This window comes from Cinclus cinclus, unplaced genomic scaffold (assembly GCF_963662255.1).
Source record: "Cinclus cinclus unplaced genomic scaffold, bCinCin1.1 SCAFFOLD_99, whole genome shotgun sequence".
Classification (NCBI taxonomy): domain Eukaryota; kingdom Metazoa; phylum Chordata; class Aves; order Passeriformes; family Cinclidae; genus Cinclus; species Cinclus cinclus.
The window spans coordinates 300,263-320,729 of record NW_026912127.1 but is presented as its reverse complement, the minus strand read 5'-3'; the positions used below and the strand labels follow the sequence as shown (position 1 = coordinate 320,729).

The 20,467-nt window shown below is 49.1% G+C and overlaps 1 protein-coding gene across 1 annotated transcript; it reads left to right on the top strand.

Annotated features, from left to right (window-relative positions):
* The first annotated feature begins 10,190 nt into the window (after window positions 1-10,190).
* LOC134057458 (uncharacterized) lies at window positions 10,191-16,092 on the top strand. Its single transcript, XM_062514443.1, has 5 exons — window positions 10,191-10,214; window positions 12,733-12,836; window positions 12,883-13,285; window positions 13,708-13,780; window positions 13,967-16,092. The coding sequence occupies exons 1-5, from the start codon at window positions 10,191-10,193 to the stop codon at window positions 14,035-14,037; spliced, it is 675 nt and encodes a 224-aa protein (XP_062370427.1). The 3' UTR covers window positions 14,038-16,092.
* The last annotated feature ends 4,375 nt before the right edge of the window (window positions 16,093-20,467 follow it).

Below are 20,467 nucleotides of genomic sequence, written 5' to 3'. Positions count from 1 at the left end.
ACCGTCTCTAAGCACGAAGGAGGCGGTGTGTTCCCAGCCGGTTGTCCGTTCCTGGTCATAGCCTTCATTATTCTCCGGGTATGAATTCCTTCTCTGGTGATTACTCCTAGAAGACATCTGTAAACTCCATACACAACTCCAATTAATATCAACAATATTATTGCATATTGAACAATTGAGGATATCCAACCAGAGACCTGGATCCCTAGAGAGCTGAATATTGCTCCAATCCAGTTATATTCCGCATCTTTTGCTATTTCCCTAGTTTTAGATTCAATATTCTCCAATTGATCTATATCTTTTTCTACTTCCTTTGTCACTTTTGGGATATGAATACAGCAATGATCTGTCTTCCCATGCAGATATCCACAAACTCCATGCTCTCTTAGTAACAGCATATCTAATGCCATCCGGTTTTGCAATGTCATCCGAGTGGTTGCCTGTAATTGTGAATTTAAATCTTTAAATCCCTTCTTGGTGGCTGCTGCTAATCTTTCGGTCTGTCCCAGGAGTCTATACAACATTTCCCTATTTCGATATGTGGAGATAGGTGCAAATAAAGATTCTAGTGCCCATCCGAATTTTACTCCCCCTGACGGTTCATGCCACTCATTTTCTTCAATAATTTCATCTCCTATGTCTCTCCTTTGCCTGGCCTGTATTTCTTGTTTATTAAGTTTAGATTGTTTCCAGAATGGACATAAGGTAGGAACTCCTAAAATTATTTGAGTTACCATCCCATCGATCGGTATATGAGTGGTCCATTTCCCATGTCCCATTACCCAGACCAAGTTACCAGGGCTTCTGATAGTGGTAGTTTTGCAATCTACTTGTTTGTTACCGGCCATCTCTCCCCTAATTGTATGATTGTACCCTCTACATTCACATCCCCACTTGAGTAACACTCTTACTGGTACCAAACCTATTTCTGCTTCTGGAGTATCACAAGTAATAACTCGTGAACAATTCCATGTCTCTGTTGTCCCAGTTGATGTCCTCTGAGCTGTCTCTGTTGTTAATACTCTAGTATAAGTCTGGTTCTTATTTCCTATCCATTCAATGCACCAATTCACAGTTCCTAGGTAACTATATGTCTCTAATAAACTTGGTCCCCAAATTGCTCCCCAATCGTCTTCTAAAGACTGTGATTGCGTAATGTTTTGACATACTTCTTCATTTCTTGTGCGTTTTACCTGCATCCAAACCTTATTACATGGTTCCCTTATTGGTCCTTCCACAATGCATTTGTTCATTTTACTAACCCACGCATAGTAGCCTGGCATTTGCTGGCAATCTTTTTCCAACATATTCCTAATTAATTGGCATCCTTCCTTCTTTTCTACATCCTCCTTTGGTATCAATTTACAACTCCAAGTAAAATCCACGAATGCCCTGGGTAAAGTTTTTACTGGGATGATTCCCCACGGTATCGGCTCCCCGGCTGCCTGTGGTAAAGGTAAACAAGCTGTAATCGAGGAAACATTCTGCACTTTACCAAAGTCCCGAATTAATCCTACTATCAAATTTTCCTGTTCCTGACTGCGGGGAAATGTTACATCTATGGCTCGAGTTCTTCTGTGAGTTCCTCTGATGCTATTAAGATAAACTGCAGTTATTGCATGTCCCCGCCCACTATAGACCCCACGTTGGCCAGTGATTCCACCTCTCAAATGCGACCAAGCCCTGACGTTTCGTATTCCAAAGTCACCCATTTCTCCACATGAGACTATACACAAGTATCTACTTCCGAATTTCCCACTCTTCAGATCAGTAATATTTAACCATCCTCCTCCCACGGTTCCTTCGGACCACCAGCTAACTCCTTCGCTGATTTGATTCCACATTCCCTGAGAATTTTCCCTCCACCACTTAACTTGTATCCCATATTCACACTCGTTTTTCAATCGGAAAGTACAATTCATTCGCAAAGGAGGACTGTCCCACATGTCTACATAGGTTGAGGCTGGAATGACCTCAACATCCCCCTTCTTGGTACCATCCCCTAATAATGACATTACCCGTAATTTCAAGTTACCGTAGTCGAAACTATCTCTGATCCAGACTCCACATAAATACTTGTCTTCAGATCCCGAAGTTACATTTATCAATTGTAGGGTAGTGTTTCCCATTTGTGTTTTCATATCCCAAGTTGTGACAATACCTGTGTCTACCCAATCCATATCCTTTTTCCATCTTACATTGACTTCTTCGGATCCAGCTCCCTGGTCATTGGTGAATGAACAAGTCAGATTTACATTCATTCCTTCAACCGCCATAGTCACCGGCTCTAGAACAGTAATCACAACAGATTCATGAGTTAAAGTTACTTGACATGACATGATCAGTCCAATGATTAAGATGTAGGCCTTGGGTCGGTGGGTTTGGCTCGAATAACCATCTTGGTGGAAGACAGTGGCTGCACTTCCCAATGAGTAGGGACTTTCTTGATCCGGGTGTAGTGGATCCAGTTGTTGATGCCCTCGACTTTTGCCGCCGTGAAGGTTGTCATAATCACCTGACGTGGACCCTCCCATGATTCCTTCAAGGGGTCCGTGCTCCAGTTCTTTACATACACCCGGTCTCCTGGTTGGATGTCATGGACTGGATTTTCCAGCGGCAGAGGGCGGTTCCACTGCAAAGCACCTCTCAAAGCTGTAAGAGTCTTGTTAAGAGATAGAACATAGTTAAAGAGCATTTGGTCCCCAACCACGTGAGGATCACCTTTTAATGTTGTTGCATGATATGGTCTGCCATATAGTATTTCATATGGACTTACTCCTACCTTTTCCCTGGGTTTAATCCTGATTCTTAACAAAGCCAATGGTAATGCTTGCGGCCATTGAATCTTAGCTTCTTGACAGATTTTCTTGATCTGACCTTTCAATGTCTGATTCATTCTTTCTACCTGCCCACTTGATTGAGGTCTCCATGGGGTATGTAAATTCCATTTAACATCGAGCACTCGTGCTATGTTTTGTACTATTCCGGCCACAAAATGTGGTCCCCTATCTGATGAAATTCCCAGGGGTACTCCAAACCTAGGAATAATTTCCCTTAATAAGGTTTTGACCACCTCCTTAGCCTGGTTAGTTCTGCACGGAAAAGCCTCGGGCCATCCCGAAAAAGTACATACATATACCAGAAGGTATCTGTACCCTTGAGCCCTGGGCAACTCTGAAAAGTCAACCTGCCAATAATCACCTGGCTCTGGTCCTACCTGTAATTTTCCTAATTGAATCTGCTTCCTCACTACAGGATTGTTCTTTATACAGACTGGGCACATTGCATTAACTCGTTTAGCTAAAGTCAACATCTGGTTAGAAATGATTTCTTTCTTTAAAAATTTAACCAATACCTCTGCCACCCAGTGGCATTTGTTGTGTTCTGCTTCTAAAATTATTTTCATGATCTTGACAGGTACTAATACTTGCCCTATGTCGGTCACATACCACCCTAACGCGTTCTTCTGGGCATTCACAAGTCTGGCCAGTCTTTCATCTTCTAAGGAGTAATTTGGCTTCTGCTCTAGGTGAGGAGTGACTGGGCTTACCTTTGTCGGAATCAATGCCAATTGTGTCCAAACCTCACGTGCCACTTTCCGAGCAGTAGCATCTGCTAGATTATTTCCTTGGTAGATTTTTTCCTTCTTCCTTCTGATGTCCTCTCACATGCATTACTGCTACTGCAGCTGGTTTATGCACAGCATCCAAAAGAGATAGGATTTCGTTTCGATGTTTTATAGATGTCCCTTGGGAACTTAACAGTCCTCTTTCTTTCCATAATGCTCCATGGACATGCAGAACTCCAAATGCATATTTAGAGTCAGTCCATATATTTACCTTCTTTCCTTGACTCAAAACCAAGGCGCGAATCAAAGCCACAATCTCTGCTTTCTGCGCTGATGTTCCCGGGGTGAGGGCTTTAGCTTCCACGACCTGAAGGAGCGTTACCACCGCATAACCCGCATACCTGGTCCCATTCTCGACGAAACTGGATCCATCTGTAAACAGTTCCCAGTCCGGAGACTCCAATGGCACGTCTTTCAGGTCAGTGCGGCTAGCGAAGACTTGTTCAATGACTTCCACACAGTCGTGGGTCAATTCGCCTTCTTCTTGCTCACTGCGGAGAAATTCTGCTGGATTGATATGGTTAGTTACTTTTAGCTCAACATCATCTTGTTCCCTTAATATTGCTTGATATTGCAACATTCTGCTGGAGGACAACCAATGCCCCCCTTTTTGTTCCAGAACTGTTATCACCATATGAGGCACAAACACTTCTATTTTCTTACCCAAAGTCAATTTTCTTGATTCCTGAATCAATAGTACAGTAGCTGCCACGGCTCGCAAACAGGACGGCCATCCAGAGCTGACTGCATCTAGTTGTTTCGAAAAATAGCCGACCGGACGCTTCCATGATCCCAACTTTTGCGTGAGTACTCCTAAAGCCAGTCTCTGTCTCTCATTTACATATAATTGAAAGTCCTTAGTTAAATCGGGTAGTCCCAATGCCGGGGCTTCTTTTAGTGCTTGCTTTAGCCCTTGGAACGCATTCTGCTGTGGCTTGTCCCACCGTAACTGTGTCTCTTTTAGTGCCTCATATAAGGGTTTGGCCAGGAGTCCGAAATTCGGGATCCACAGCCGGCACCATCCTACCATTCCTAGAAAGGATCTTAGTTCCTGATGATTTCGGGGAATAGGTATGGTGCAGATGGCTTCAATTCTATTTGCTCCTAATCGCCTTACTCCTTGTGTTATTTCACAGCCCAAATATAACACACTTGTCCGGATGAGTTGGGCCTTTTCTTTCGAGACCCGATATCCAGCCTGGCCTAGCATGTTCAATAAGCTTATAGTTAAATTTAGGCAAATGTCCCTTTCTTCTGTGGCCAGGAAAATGTCATCTACATATTGAAGTATTACATGAGAAAAGGGAGATTCTTTTACCTGTGTTGTTTTCCATTCCTCCAATTCCTTGGCTAACTGGTTCCCAAATATTGTGGGGGAATTCTTGAATCCTTGCGGAAGTCGTGTCCAAGTAAGCTGTTTCTTCCGGCCAGAGTCAGGGTCTTCCCACTCGAATGCAAAATATTTCCTACTTTCAAATGCCAGAGGGATGCAGAAGAAAGCGTCTTTTAAATCAATTACTGTAAACCATTGAAATCTTTCAGACACAGATGTTAACAAAGTATAGGGGTTTGCCACCACTAGGTGGATATCCTTGGTTATATTATTTATAGCTCTCAGATCCTGAACTAACCTATATTTACCATTGAGTTTTCGTACTGGAAAAATTGGGGTATTAAATTCTGACTCACATTCTTGCAAAATACCTTGGATTAAGAATTGAGCAATCATGGGGGCTACTCCTTTCCTAGCTTCTAACTTAATCGGATATTGTCTAATCCTTACCGGTTGGACTCCCTCCTTTAGCTCAACCACTACTGGTTGAGCTGCCTTAGACTTACCTGGAGTGCCGGTTTCCCAAACCCAAGGTACCACTGCCTGTTCAACCTCTTCAGGAATTGGGGTGGGCTCTACCTCCTTAATCACAAATAGTCTAGATATTTCTTTATCATGAATTTCTAATTTCACTCGTCCTCCTTCAAATAATATTCTCATATTTAGAAGAGATAACAGATCTCTTCCAAACAGTGACTCTGGGCAATTAGGCATATACAGGAATTGATGATCAAATTCTTTTCCTCCGAATTTTATGTCTAACGGCTGCAAAAATGTCCTCTCTTCTACTTGCCCAGTTGCCCCTATTACTTGAATTTTTGCATCACTTAATAACCCTAATTTTGTATTCAAAACCGAATGTGTTGCTCCCGTATCAACTCTAAATTCTCGTTCTTGTCCCCCTACCTCCAATACTACCTTCAGATCCTGATCTAGTCAGCTCTGATTTTGATAGTTGCCTAACACAAATGCTTGAGCGACATCTACCGGCCCCGTGGTAGCTCCTGCGTTTCCCATAGGATTTACATTCCCCACATTACCCACTCCCCATTTGACTGGACATTCATTTTTCCAGTGACCTAACTGTCTGCAAAAGGCGCATTGATTAGGACCCAATTTTCCTTGCCCCCCGAAGGGATTTCCCAATCCTCCCATTGCTCCCCTTCCCAAATTCTGCTGAATTATGCCCCTTCCTCGACCCATACCACCCCGGCCCCGTCCTCGTCCTCTTGGGCTTCCTCCCGTAGCGTGTTGCAATACTGCTAAAATATTTGCCTGATGTCTCTTTGCTGTCTCTTTTTCTCTATTATTATATACCTTCCATGCCACTTCTAGCATTTTCTCTAGGTTCCGAGTGTCCTCCCCTTCTAACTTTTGCAGCTTTTTCCTAATATCATCCTGAGATTGCCCCATAAAAATCAAAGCCAACTGTAATTTCCCTGCCTCCCCATCAACCTCTAAATTAGTAAATCTGCGTGCAGTTTCCTTCAGCCGCTCCAGGAATGCTGACGGGGACTCACTTTTATCCTGTCTTATGGAATACAGTTTTGACCAATTCATTGTTTTTGGCATCCCCGTTCTAATCCCTTCTATTATTAATTCTTGATAAACTTGAAGTCTTTTCCAACCCCGACTGGTGTTAGGATCCCACCCGGGGTCCTCTCTCGGGACCAAGTCATTTAGAGTTCCATCCATCATTTGTACCCTCAACATTTCCCTGGCTCTTTCTGTCATTGCCCGTAACACCATCTCTTTCTCGGTTGAATCCATCAAGGTATCTAGTAACACCTGTAAATCATTCCAATCAGGATTTTGTGTTTTTATTATCATTTTTACCACTCGAGCAACCTTGTCCGGATCCTCCCGGTATGACCCTGCTGCTTGTTTCCAAATTATCAGATCCCCAGGTGAGAACGGGACTTTAATAAACACCTTCTCACCCTGAGGTCCCATAGCTTCCCTTAAAGGGGCTATCAGTTGGGGTTTTTCCCTATTTTTCCTCCCTTGTCTAGTTCTTTCTGCAATAGGGGTTCTCGGTATATTACGGGTATGACCGGGAGATGGCTCCCCAGGACAAGGTATTATCGATTCCTGGGAGCCCTTCCCCATTTCTGGGGTTTGTATTATTTCTCTTTCTTCTTTATCACTATCTTCCTCTTCCGAAGCTAATTCTGCAGGAGGGGCACTAGGAGCTACAAGCAAAGATAGGTCCTCTTCCTGGCTTGTCAGCTTTGTCAAACAACCATTACACCTATTCCTTTGCCTACAACCTTGACAATTTTTTTCCTCTACCTGTAATACCATAATACCACATTCTTTCTGCCATTCGGGTTTGCCTTTTAGGGTATAAAACAAATCCAAATAAGGAATCTCATCCCATTTTTCATTTTCCCGTAAAAACTGCATTAACGGGGATATCACACCAGGGTCAATAGACCCATTAAGGGGCCACCCCGAACTTCCAGTTTCATATTGTGGCCACCAATGATTACAATAATCAATCATCCTTTCCCTTTTTAACTCTTGATGGAACCCTTCTCTTTTCCAACGCCCCAACAAACATCCTAACGGAGTATTTTCCGGAACCTTTTCATTAGATTGAACCAAAGCTTTAAACGTTTTAAATGGCATCATAATAACACAATCACACAATACTATCTCACAAACACACTTCCAACAGTCACGGCTACAACAGATATTGATTATCAAATTATTAACCAATAAACCAACGGATACTGATTATCGAATTATTAACCAACAAACCAACAGACACTGATCATCGAATCATCAACCAACAAACTAACAGACACTGATTATCAAATTATCAACCAACAAACCAACAGACAGTGATTATCAAATTACTAACCAATAAACCAACAGACACTAATTATCAAATTATTTAACCAACAAACCAACAGACAGTGATTATCAAATTATTAACCAATAAACCAACAGACACTAATTATCAAATTATTTAACCAACAAACCAACAGACAGTGATTATCAAATTATTAACCAATAAACCAATAACCAACCAAACTTGCCACTTCTCGACGCCGCGAGGGGCAAGTGCCGATCCTGCGCAGCTTTCGCCGCGTCTAACGGTCGGCGCCTAGGCTTTACCAACCAGAGACGTCTTCTGCCCAACCCTGCGAGGATCGCCGCCTCGACTTATCAGGCAGGCACCTAAACCAAATAATAAAGCACCTTCGGGCTTACCTGTTACAGTTGTCCGTCAGGCGCGGGGTCGGGCGCGGGTCGATGACTCCCCAGGAATCACCTGGTGCCGGCGTGGAGTGGATCAGCTCGCGAACCGCCCCAGCCACCTCCGGAGTCCTGCCGCGGTCGCCAAAAACCGCTGCCCGATCCCAAAGAGTAAAACACAAATCAACAAAGTTGTTTTGTGCGGTGCTTTATTCAGGGCCCGGGGACCTGAGGACTAGCGTCCAAAGTCAAAGTCCCAACCCCTTAGTGAATCTTACACAGTTTTATACCCTTTTACAAATCTTGCTTCACCATGGCTACATGCTATGGTCCACATACTTCACATCAAAGGCAGCAGTCATTTTCGAGATAATATTTCTAAAGGTTATAACTCTTGCACGCCTGCCTAAGTTAAGACAATAAGATACCTTTCTAACGGTTATAAATCCTACATGCTTGTCTAAACTAGAACTATAGATTAATCCCACACCTGTTTATTGTACTTCATCAGTAAATTCCCTACTGTTCCTATAAATAACCAGTTGGTCCTTCTTCGCCCCACTGGCCCTTAACTCATTATTCTGTAGCTCAGCACATTCCCTGGCTTAGTTCCCAGGGCCTACCTTGCACTAGCTACAAACTGCAGCCTTAGCATTACTACCACTAACTATTAAATGTATATGTATATGCTAACAGACCCTTTGGAGGAAAACTGCACCAGCACCCTGACTGACAGGGTATCAGGTTGTATTCTGACTCTGTTAGTGGTTGTATTTTTTTTTTAATTGCATGTATTTTGTTTTTCCTTTTTCTCTTCCCTATTAAAAATTGTATTACTGACTTGAAGTCTCACTGGTTTTGCTTTTGATCCAGTACAGGTGGGTTGGACTGTGAGGGTACACAGAGACCCACTGGGACATACTGGGACATACTGGGAATGATACTGGGCAATAATGTAGCAAACTGAGGATACTGTGAGTGATACGAGGTATAGTGGGACCAACTGGGGACACAGGGAACAGTGTCTCATCCGCCACAGCCTCACAGCCCCTCATAATACAGTTCGGCACCAAAAACACCTGCAAAGTTCGGTGCCCAAAAAGCCTGGTTAGAGCCCCCCAAGCTTCCCCCAAGTGCTCCAGAACCACATGCGTTCTGCCCTGGGGACCTCAAGTCACGGCTCGGACTCAAAAGTGTCCCCCAGGTGCTTTCCCGGACCCCAAATGCTTCGTCCGAGCCACTTCCGGGACTACAGCTCCCATCATGCTCCGCAGTCCCGTTAGAGTGCTATTCCAGCCGTGACTACATCTCCCATCAGGCACCGCGACCCACAAAGAGACAATGCGGATGCGCCCTCCTGTGATGCTCCGCGGCTGTATTCAATCGTATTATGCCCGTGCCTACAATTCCCATCATCCCCCGCGCCCCAGAGAGCCCCGTTCTAGCCCCCCAGGTGCCCGCCCGGACCCCGAAGCGCTCCACATTCCCCTCCCTGACCTCCAAGTTTTCGCCCTGGACCCCCAAGAGCTCTCCCAGCCTCCGAGGTGTCCGTCAGAATCCCTCAGTGCCCTGCCCAGTGCCCACCCGGCCCATTGAAGTGTCCTACATACCCTCAAGTTCTAAATTCCCTGTGTAGACCCAAGACTGCCCCAAATGTACCCCAGAAATGTCTCCCTTGACTCCAGAGTGGCCCCTTTTACCCTGTCTGAGAAAATGATAACAAGGATTAGAGAAGGACTGAAAAAAGTCTACTTATCATACAGAAGGAGAAAGCAATAGCCAGTAGTTTTCAATTAATTAATGAAGGGAATTGTGTTACTTAGAACCAATCACCAAGAATTTTTATGATTGCTAAAACCGTATCGATTTTTTAACACATAAATGAAAAATTAGGTAATAAAAATATTATTTTTATTATTAAAAGAAAAACATCTTTGTAATTTTATTATTTTATTAATATATAATTATAATAATAAACATGCAGGGATTTTTTTTATGTTTTAGGATGTCAGTCCCAGGTGGGCAATGTCTGACATGGTGAGGTTGGAGGTGAGAAGCAGGTTGTCCAAATAGGGTCAACCCTGAAAGGGATCATTCTTCTCTGTGCCCAGACCTTCTAAGGTGACATTCATCATCAAGATCACCTGGGGAATGCTTCGGTCACCTCTTCTCTGAATTGAAAAATTAAAAAAAATATTCACTTGATTAAAACCAAAAATCATGAGGTGCACTTTGAACTCTCTCTCCTTAACGCTGACACTGACACTGACACTGACACTGGGGATCCAAGAGCATTGTGACTGAGGAACCTCATGGAACCAAGAGTCCATTGCTACACTGTGCAGCCTGTGGAACCAAGGGGAGCACAGTGACATTGCGGGGCCTCATGGAACATTGGAGACTATTCTGACACTCTGGGACCCACTGGAACAAGGGACTGTTACAGCTTGGCAGGGCCTCATGGAATCAAGGGCACGGCAGTGAACACTGTGGGTCTGCACAGGATGAAGGGTTCATTCTGACACCGTGGAACCCAGGATACCATTGTAACACTATGGGGCACCATGGAAACAAAGGTGCATTGTGACAGAGCAGGACCTCATGAAACCATCGAGGCCATTTTTACATATTGAGGCCTTGTGAAACCAAAGGGCCATGGTGGCACTTCAGAGCCTTGTGGAGCAAACAGGACCCTAGTGACACTGTTGGACTCAGTGGAACCAAGGGGCCATTGTGACACTTTGGGTGTCATGGAATCAATGGTCTGTTTTGACACTGCAGGCCTTAACGAATCACAGAGACTATTGTGGCACTGCAGGTGATGTCTTGGAGTGGCTACCTAGAACACAGGCTAGACAAGGTTAAGGGAATAAAGTCGGTGCTTATTAAAGGCCTTCAACAGATACACCTTGGACAGTGAAAAGCTTCCCAGAGGCTACACCCAAGGTGGATGGTGGTCATGACTTTTTCAGACAGATATAAGTTTGGTCTGTTTGCATATAAGGGGTTAATCCTCCAATTACAGCTTCCGCTAATGAAGTCATATTCCCTCAGTTTGCTCCCCCCTCCCAATTCACTTTTGTTTATTGTATTTGGAACCTGAGGCTGTAGGGTGTCCTTGAGTTTCAGAGGAATCTTTTTGTCTGACCAAAATGTGAAGATAGTTAACTAATACTTTCTATGGAGTTTAGAGTTATGCATTGATGCATAACAGGATTTCAAAAATATAAAGGCTAAAATCTTATGCCATGACAGGCCTCACTGAACCAAGGGGCCACTGTGACACTTTGTGGCCCCATGGAACCAAGGAGTCCATTGTGACGCTACAAGGCCTCATGGAAGCAAGGAACCATTGTGACACTCTGGGGTCTTGTTGTGCTAAGGGGTGATTGTGTCACTGTGTGACACCATTGAATTAAGGAGTCCATGGTGACACTGCAGGGCCCCATGGAACTAAGGATTCATGGAACAGTGCGGACCCCATGGAACCAAAGATCCACTGTGACACAGCAGGGCCTCATGGAATTCTGGAGACCATGATGACACTTTGAGGCCACGTTGAATCAAGGGGCTCTGCAGGGCCTCGTGGAACCAAGGAGACCATTCTGCCATTGTGAGTCCCCACAGAACCAAGGGTCCATTGTGACACTGCATCACCAAGGAGACCCCTGTGACACTGCAAGGCCTCATGGGAACAAGGGACCTTGCAGTCCCTTGTATATCTGCAGAGGGATTTGTCTCCTCTACAACGCATGTGGGGGAGACACCTGGCTGAGGGCTCCACATCCTCCTGCCTTAATTTTCTTTGCATTTCTCATTGTTCTTTCAAAATACCCAAACCCAGGGTGAAGATGTTGAGCTAAGACAACGATGGCAACATGGGGGGGGATCTTCCAGGGGATGTGGGGGGTGCTGTGTTCAAGAGGGTTGAGGGTTCCTGGGAGGGATTTGGGGGTCGCTCAGGGTCTTGGATATTCTAGGCTGAGCAGTTCTAATTGCTTTGGGAAACTCTGGCAGAGGTTCTGGGGCAGTTGATCAAGGATCCCCTGCCCAGGAACTGTCCACATATCCCCTGTACCAGTTTTGGGTTTCTCCTGTCCTGGATCCCCCTCTCCTCGCTGTCATTCTCCTTGCCCCCTGCTCATTCTCATGTTACCTCGCTCCTGGTCCCACCCTGCTCCCATCCCAGTCTGGATCCCACTCTTGGTCTCATTCCCTGTCCCGTATTCTCTGTCTGGTTGTCATTCTCATAATCCCGGTCCCATATTCCCTGTCCTGTTCCCGTTCTCATATTCCCAGTCCTCATGCTGGTCCCGCATTTCCATTTCCATATTTCCTGTCCCATTTCCGTATTTCCATTCCCAGCCCTATTTCTAATCCCGGTCCCATCTTTCTAATCCCTATCCCATATTCTCTCTCCAGTTGCTGTATCTGTATTCCCTGTCCTGTTCCCACATTTCCATTCCCAGTTCGTGTCCTGTATTCCCCGTCCCAGTCCTGTATTCTTGTTTCTGTTCCTGGTTCCCGTTCCCATTCCCTGTCCCCATTCCCTGTTCCCTCTCACCAGGCCCCGCCGCCATCGCTCCGGCCCCCCCGCGGCCCACACGTGACCAGGGAGAACCCCGCGCTGCTTCCGCCCACCAATCACAGCGCGCGATCGCTCCTGGATTTGCATAACCACGCTTTCGGTCCTGACCCCGCCCACCGCCGGCTGAAGCCGCGTCCGGGCGCTGTTTATTCCCAGTTCCGTCCCAGTGCTCCCAGTAAGAGCGGTCCTAGCACGGAAAGCGCTCCCAATTCCTTCCGGGTTCTCTCAGGATCGCTTCGAGTGCTCCCAGTATTGGTTCCAGCACTGTGCAGGGCACGGCCACTTTGGAACCCCCCAGGGCAGAGCACGGCTGCTTTTCAGTGTCGGCACCGACCTGGGCCGGGCTGGGAGCGGAGGAGGGGGAGGAAGGAAAGAGGAGCGGGAAGAACAAGAAGGGGAAAGTCAGGAACATGAGGAAGAGGAGCTGCAAGAGAAAGAGCAGCAGCAGAACCACTCGGCTCCCCCGCCCGCCCGCTCAGGCTGCAGTTCCCCCAACTCTGGCAGCATCACCCTGCCCCCCCGGAACCCACAGGTGAGCAGGAAGGGGAACCTCGCCCCAAAACCAGCGGGGGCGTCTCTGGAAGGTTTTCTTTTTGAGGGGCCAGGGTACGTTTGGATCTTGAAGGACCCCGAAGCTCAGCCGGAAATGCCCCGGGAGGGATCTTGGCAGGTCCCACGTGGTGATCACCCAGTACTGGTGGGCAGAGGGCCAGTATGGGGTTTGGGGATCCCCAGGAGAGCCGTGGGGGAATGCGGGAGCCCCGGAGAGGGGAGAGCGCAGAGGGGCATTCCCAGAGCCAGGGAACCCCCGGCAGCCTGGAGGAGTGCAAGAGGTTGGTGATGAGCAGCCCCAGGCTCTCTGAGGTTGAAAGGGGTGATGACATCTCCAGCTACCCTTGGCCCGCAGGAACATCAAAACCAATGTGCTCAGCCCTTGTTTTTCCCCAAACCCAGGATTTCCCATTCCCAAATCATGGTCAGATGGAGGAGGAGGCCGTGAGGAAGATGGCCCAGAAGCCCTATGCAGGTGAGGGGGAAGTCCCTGCCCCCTTCCCCCTCTGTCCTGCTCCATCTCCCAGCCCAGCACGGCCCCCGGCTGCAGGACAACCCCGCTGCCGACACCGTCCTGCCGGGGACATGCTGGGGGGATCTCCTTCCCCCTCCCTCTGGAACAGAGGCAAATCCCATCCTCTCCTTGTCCTTCCTCCCCCAGACAAGGAGCTGAGGATGGAGACCAGGGAGGACAAATCCCCACAGCTGAACCTTATGGAAAAGGCATTTTAAACCAGCTCCATGGTGCAGGAATCCAAGGAGGAGGAAAAGCCCCAGAGATCCCTCATGAGGGGTTACAAATGCAGATCACGGTGATCCAAAGCAGAAAGACCCACTCCGGGCCAGGGAGGTGGCCAGAGATGCTGCTGGAGCTTAGAGCTGAGAGTCCATGAGCAGCTTCATGATGGGGAGAAGCCCCACAAGTGCTCAGAATGTGGGAAGAGCTTCAGCAAGTGATCCTACCTGATCCAACACTGGAGAATCCACATGAGGGAACAGCCCTATGAGTGTGGGGAGTGTGGGAAGGGCTTCAAGACAAGCTCTGACCTGACTGCCCACCAGATGAGCCACACAAAGCAGAGGCGTGCCGATTGTGAGGAATGCAGGAAGACATTTAAGACTAGCTCCAGTCTCCTCAGGCATCAGCAGATTCAGAGGAGAGGCCCTTCCACTGACCCAACAATGGGAATGGCTTCAACCAAAACTCCACTGTCGTCACCCACCAGCGCATATATACTAGGACGAGGCCCTACGAGTGTCCCAAATGTGTGAAGTCCTGTTCCAGAAGCTCTCACTTTACCCTACACCAATGAAGGCACCACTAAGGGAAGCCCTGCAAATCAAGTGCAGGAAGAGCTTCATGTGCTGCTCCAGCTCCATCCCCCGTGGCAGGATCTGTGCTGGATGTTCCTGTGGCCCCCAGTGGGCAGAGCATTGCTGGTCCATGGTGCCCGTGATCTATGTTAGAAATACACCTGGCTGGGTGGCTCCACATCCTCCTGGCTCCCCATGGGCACCTGGACATATCCACAGATCAACATCAGAAATCCATTGTGAAGAGCACGTTTGTCGACTTCTGACCCGAGAAAAATCTCACTCTTTGCATCTTCTGGTGGTATCAAGCAACACTGAATGGCCTTGGAGGTCTTCTCCAATAGAAATCCATCATTTTAATCCTTTCTGGCTCATGGGCATCTTCCACAGCCAAATGGGAACATACTGGGGCAAACCCCACAATTTTGGAGATGGTGGGGTGGAAACCCCTTCAAAAAGGGTTCTTCCCACCCAGCCAAGCATGTGGATGCTTTGCCAGCAGGGACACATAAATTCTTTTGTTTTGGCCTTGAAACAAAAAGGTTTCTGTTCATTCCTTTGAAAGCCCTGTAACTGGGGTTAAAAATAACGACAAGGAACTAAGACATGGGTGGGGCCATGGGGGGAGATGGATGAGGATGTGAGGAACATGGATGGGGACATTGCGAAGTGCTGTCCAATGCAGGTACTGCCACCACATCCCCACTATCACCACCACAGTGCACCAGCCAGATGTCATCACCCAGCAGGGCAGGAGGTGGAACTTGTTCGGCTGTTGACAAGTGGCCCGGAGGTGAGTGACAGTCACCAGGGCGTCCTAGGGACTCCACGCTCAGAGGACCCCAATGGCCCAAGGTACAGCACAAGGGTCAGTGCCACCCACAGTGTCATGTGGCCCCATGCTACATGTCACCAGGGGTGTCCTGGTGACATTGTCCCCCTGCTATCTGTCCTGGTGGCATCATGTCCTTTCCCCTCTGTATGTCCAAATTCCCTACCATATCTTCCTCTCGCCTTCCATGTGTCCCCTGCCCCCAGTGGGGCCAAAAACCATGAGGTCCTGGGCTGTCTGAGGGGACCCATCCTGTAGTGTCCCTGTGTCCCTCAATGTGTGCCCATGTCCCTCAGGATGTCCCCATGGCTGCTTCTGGCACGGAGCATCTGCACTCACCCTGGCACAGGTAGGAAAACACTGTAACACCCCATGACATCCTTGTCCTCTGATTTTAGGTCCTTCTCCCCTCCATTTTCAGTCCTTTTCCCCTTTTTTGGGTTCAGTGCCCCCTATTTTGAGTCTTTTCTGTGCTTGTTTGGATTCTTTCCATCCTTTACCCCAATTTTATGCACCCTCGCCTTCACTTTGGCACATTTTTGGGTGCATCCCTCCCTTCCAACCCCCTCCGCACCTTTTAGGCGCCCCTCACTCCCCTACACCCCAACTCCCTTCCCCACAGACATCTCCCCAGCTGTGTCCCCAACTGTCCCCCTATGCCACATGGATTCAGTGCTCACCATCCTGGATACCCTTGAGTCCCCGGCCTGGGACTGTGGATTTCCTCTTCCAAGAGATTCAGAGCTGGACCGGCTGCCAGGGGATGCCGATGGCACCAGAGCTCAGGGTGGGTGGCCTGGTGAGGTTGGTGGGAGGGGGTTTGGGGTCATCTTGGGACTGACCAGGGGCTTGTCCACTCTGCAGTGAGAAGCAGCCCTGGCCAGGGAGTCTGGGATGGATGGGGGCAGGAGAGATTGGACACTGGTGGACACTTGATGGACACCTGAGTCATGGATCCCAGCTTGACACTTGTCTGGATAGCTCTTGGCCCTGCAGCCCCCCAGCCTAGGCAGCTCCGAGCCCAGATAACCACCAGCCTTGATACACACCTTGGGTGTGTATCACCTAACTGGCCCACCAGCCCATCCCAGTAGCCCCAACCCCAAAACCCCCCAAAACAAACCCAATTCCAGAACATCAATTCTGGATGCTCCCTGCAGAGTGAGGGGGAAACTGAGGCACGGGATGAGGTGATGGGAGGAGACTTTGAGACTCACCCTGGAGACCCCAAAACGAGCACCCACCCCCCAAATTGTCACTGCAGCATCTCAGGCCCCCCAGCTGTCACACTGGGGCGACTCCAGGAGCCACTGCAACCCCAGGCCCCTCGAGGGGTGACCTGTGGTGTCCCTCTGGTGTCACTGGCGAGTCCCCAGCAGAAGCAACATCACCTCCTCAGCAGGAGGAAGACGAGAAGGAGGTGAGGATGTGACTGAAACTCCTGCCCGTTCACATGGGGAGGTCGCCACACGAACGGGGGCCAAGCACAGGTGGAGCAGCGGAGGTACCATGGGGACTGGGGGGGGACATGGGGACAGTCCCCAAGGTCCCCTCAGGGGATGCTGTGGTGGGGGCGGGGGGGAGGGGGTGCAGGGTGGAGCAGCATCTTCAGGGGGATGTGGGGAGATGGAAATGGCTGGGAGTGACCCCAGAAATGTTTTCACCACCTCCTCCTGTAACATGTGGGCCGCCCCCTTCTTTGGGGTGCTGGTAACAAATTGGCAGATGGCGGTGACAAAAAGCGCAGGTGCCACCTCGGGGATTGCACAGAGAGAGGGTCCTGCAGCATGACCAAGACCCCCCTGACTGAGGGGCACCCCAGGGTGACAAAGGGGGGGGGGGTCAGGGGTGTCCCCAAGGTGTGAGGGGAGCAGGTTTTATGGGGAAGTGTGGTTGGGGCGCAACAGAAATGCGTCCAGTCCTGCCGGTGTCCGGAGCACGAGGGGGACATGGCACCTGTTACCCTGTCACTGTGTCCCCCTGTCTCCCATCATCCACTGTACCCCACTGTCCCTTTTGCTGGGCAGCAAGGGGTGGTGGCACTCCTGGATGGGTGTCCAGGTGGATCTGCACTCACCTGCTATGGACAGAGTTGTCAAACGTGATGTGGGGACACTGGGTTGCACTGTCATTGGCATTTCACTGTCATTGTCACCATCACTGTCAGTGCCACTGCCATTTGTCACTGTTATTGTCACTGTCACTGTCCTTAGCACTGTCACTGTCACCATCACCATCACTGTCATAGCACTCACTGGCTGCTCCCCAGGGTCCGCAGAGGTACTGGGGAACAGCCAGGGGACAGATGGATAGATGTGGGACAGAAGGACATGAGTGAGACACCAGGAGAGACATAAGGCACACAAAAGGGACATGAGAAGATACCAGAAGGACACTCAGGGGACACTGGGACACTTGCGGACACTCACAATATCACTGAAGGTGTAGCAGTCGGGGATTTTCTGTTATAGTAGTGTTTGGATGTTGATGGCCTTGAGCTGGAACTCCATGATGACACTGATCAGCCTGAGGGGACAAAAAACACTACAAGAGGCCTCAAAATCACTAAAAAATAAAATAGGAAAAAATCCACCTCAAAATCCCAAAGAAACCAATGCAAAAGGGAAAACTCCGCCGCAAAAAATCCCCAAAAAAGAGAACAAATCTGCCCATAAATCCCCAAAAAACCCTGTGAGTTCCCCAAGTTCAAAAAAAAACCTGGAAAAGGAAAAATTTGACCCCAAAAATCCCCCAGAAATTAAAATTCCACCCCAAAATCCTAAAAAAAAAAAAAGGAAAATTTCCACCCCAAAATCTCAAAAAATCCAATGCTAATGGAAAATTCCACCTGAAATCCCCAAAAACCTCAGGAGTTCCCAAAATAACAAAAAAAAAAAAAACATTCTAGAAAAGGAAAAATTCTGCACCAAAATCCCCCAGAAAACATCAGGAAAGGGAAAACTTGGCCACAAAATCCCCAAAAATTACCCTGGGAAAGGGAAAATTTCATCCCATAATCCCACACAGGAATTCGGAAAAAGGGGTCGCAAATCCAACACTTGGATTTTAGGGATGGGAAACTTCCCTGGGTGGGACTTGTGGGATTTACCTGTGGAATTGGAGGGTGAAATTGCTGTCAGTGCAATCCAGCACCAGCAGCTGGGGGTCTCCAGGGTACACCCCCAGGCACTCTGTGGGCTTGGGACTGGGGTCAGGGAATGCTGAGAGCCCAGAAACCCTGGGACTTCCCAAATCCTGAATCACATATACTCCAGGACCATCCCAAACCTTGCACCTCAAACCCAAACCCCAAACCCCAAACCAAAACCCTACTCCTAAACCTCTTGGGACCATCCCAAATGCCTTTAGAGTATCCCAAATCTCAAATCCCAACCCTAACTCTAAAACCCAAACCCCAAGTGTCCCCACCAGTGATGACGCTGGAGGCAATGTCGAAGGTGTCATTACCAGGGTCAATGTCCCCTGTGCGGAAGAAGTGCTGTGCCTGGTGCCATCTCTGGTGACACCTGCAGTGCCAGCATAGGGGTAGTGGCCCAGGGTCTTGTTGAGGACAGCCAGGTACTGTGGGGACAGGGAAACAGTGCTGGGGATAGCACTGGGGCACCTCAGCGTCCTCAAATCACACCAGTGTCCCAAATCACCTCCATAGGCTGAGGTCCTTCATGTCCCCAGATGACCACTGTGTCCCCAACTCTTCTAACCCCTTTCGGTGTCCGTGTGCCACCTTCTTGAGGACAAAGGCATGGGGTGGGAGGTGCTGGCCTGGCACAGCCCTCGGGGTGCCCAGTCCCCCTTGTCACTCCCACACCTGTGCATGTCCCTGTGCCAGGGCTGGCATTAACGGTAGCACCGGGCCAGGCACTGGCACAGACACCAACCAAAACGGCTTGCAACCAGCAGGGCCACCCATGGGGTGGGCACGGAGCCACCCCAGCCTGGCCCCACGCCTGGCCTGTCACTGCCATGCCCACCAGCATTGCCACACCATAGACTAATGTGTCCCCTGGCACTGCCGTGCTCGTGGTGGCATCTCCACGGGCATTCCAGCACCTGCGGCGGCACTTCCATGGCCATGTGTGCCTTGGTATCACCACACCCCTGGTGGCACCTCTATGACCACCTCATCCTGACACCCCTGATCACCACCCCCTGTGGATGACAGGGACACTGTGAGCACCTGCACCCTGTTCTGTCCCTTCAGTTACCCCCTTGTAGACATCTCTGCTGCCAGTGGCACAGGTGCCACCTGATGCCACCGTGTGGGACTTGTCCCAGTTATCGCCGATGGATAGACACCTGGTGCCACTGGGCAGGGATGATGTCCCCAGGGCTTGTGGCAGAGCAGGACCCACACTGGGAAGGCCACATCCGAGGCCACCAAACTGTACCCAGCAGGCAGGAGGGACACCGGTGAGAACATGGTGGTGCCGCAGGGGGGGTGGCAGGTGACGTGTGGGGCACATGTGGGCACAGGAACTCATGCATCACGGGCTGGGGCAGGTACCATGCTCCAAAATCATGTCCCCTGTCCCTGTGTCCTGTTCCGTGTCCTGTGCCATGCTCAAGGTCATGTCCTGTGTCCTATACCACACCCTGCACCCTGTGTCATGTCCTATATGCCCCATGTCCCATGTTTCATGTCTTTAGTCCCATGTCCCATGAAACCCTTCACGCTGTGCCCCAGTCATGCCCAGGGCCCTACACCAAGCCCAATCTTGGCATCATGGCCCTGGGAACTGGGACTGGCACTGGGGCTGGAAGCCACCTGGGACAATGCCTGGCATCATGACACAGCAGCTGGAAACGTGGTGGGGATTGGGACTAGACAATGGACACCGGGTCTGGGGCTGGGCACTGGAACTGGACACCAAACCAGGATCTATCTTAAGCCCCCATACTGGTCTGGCAGCACTGAGGTTACTGGGGATACTGGGAGCTACTGGAGGGGTACTGTGGGTGCTGACTGCTTCCCCCCCAGAACACGACGAGAGGAAC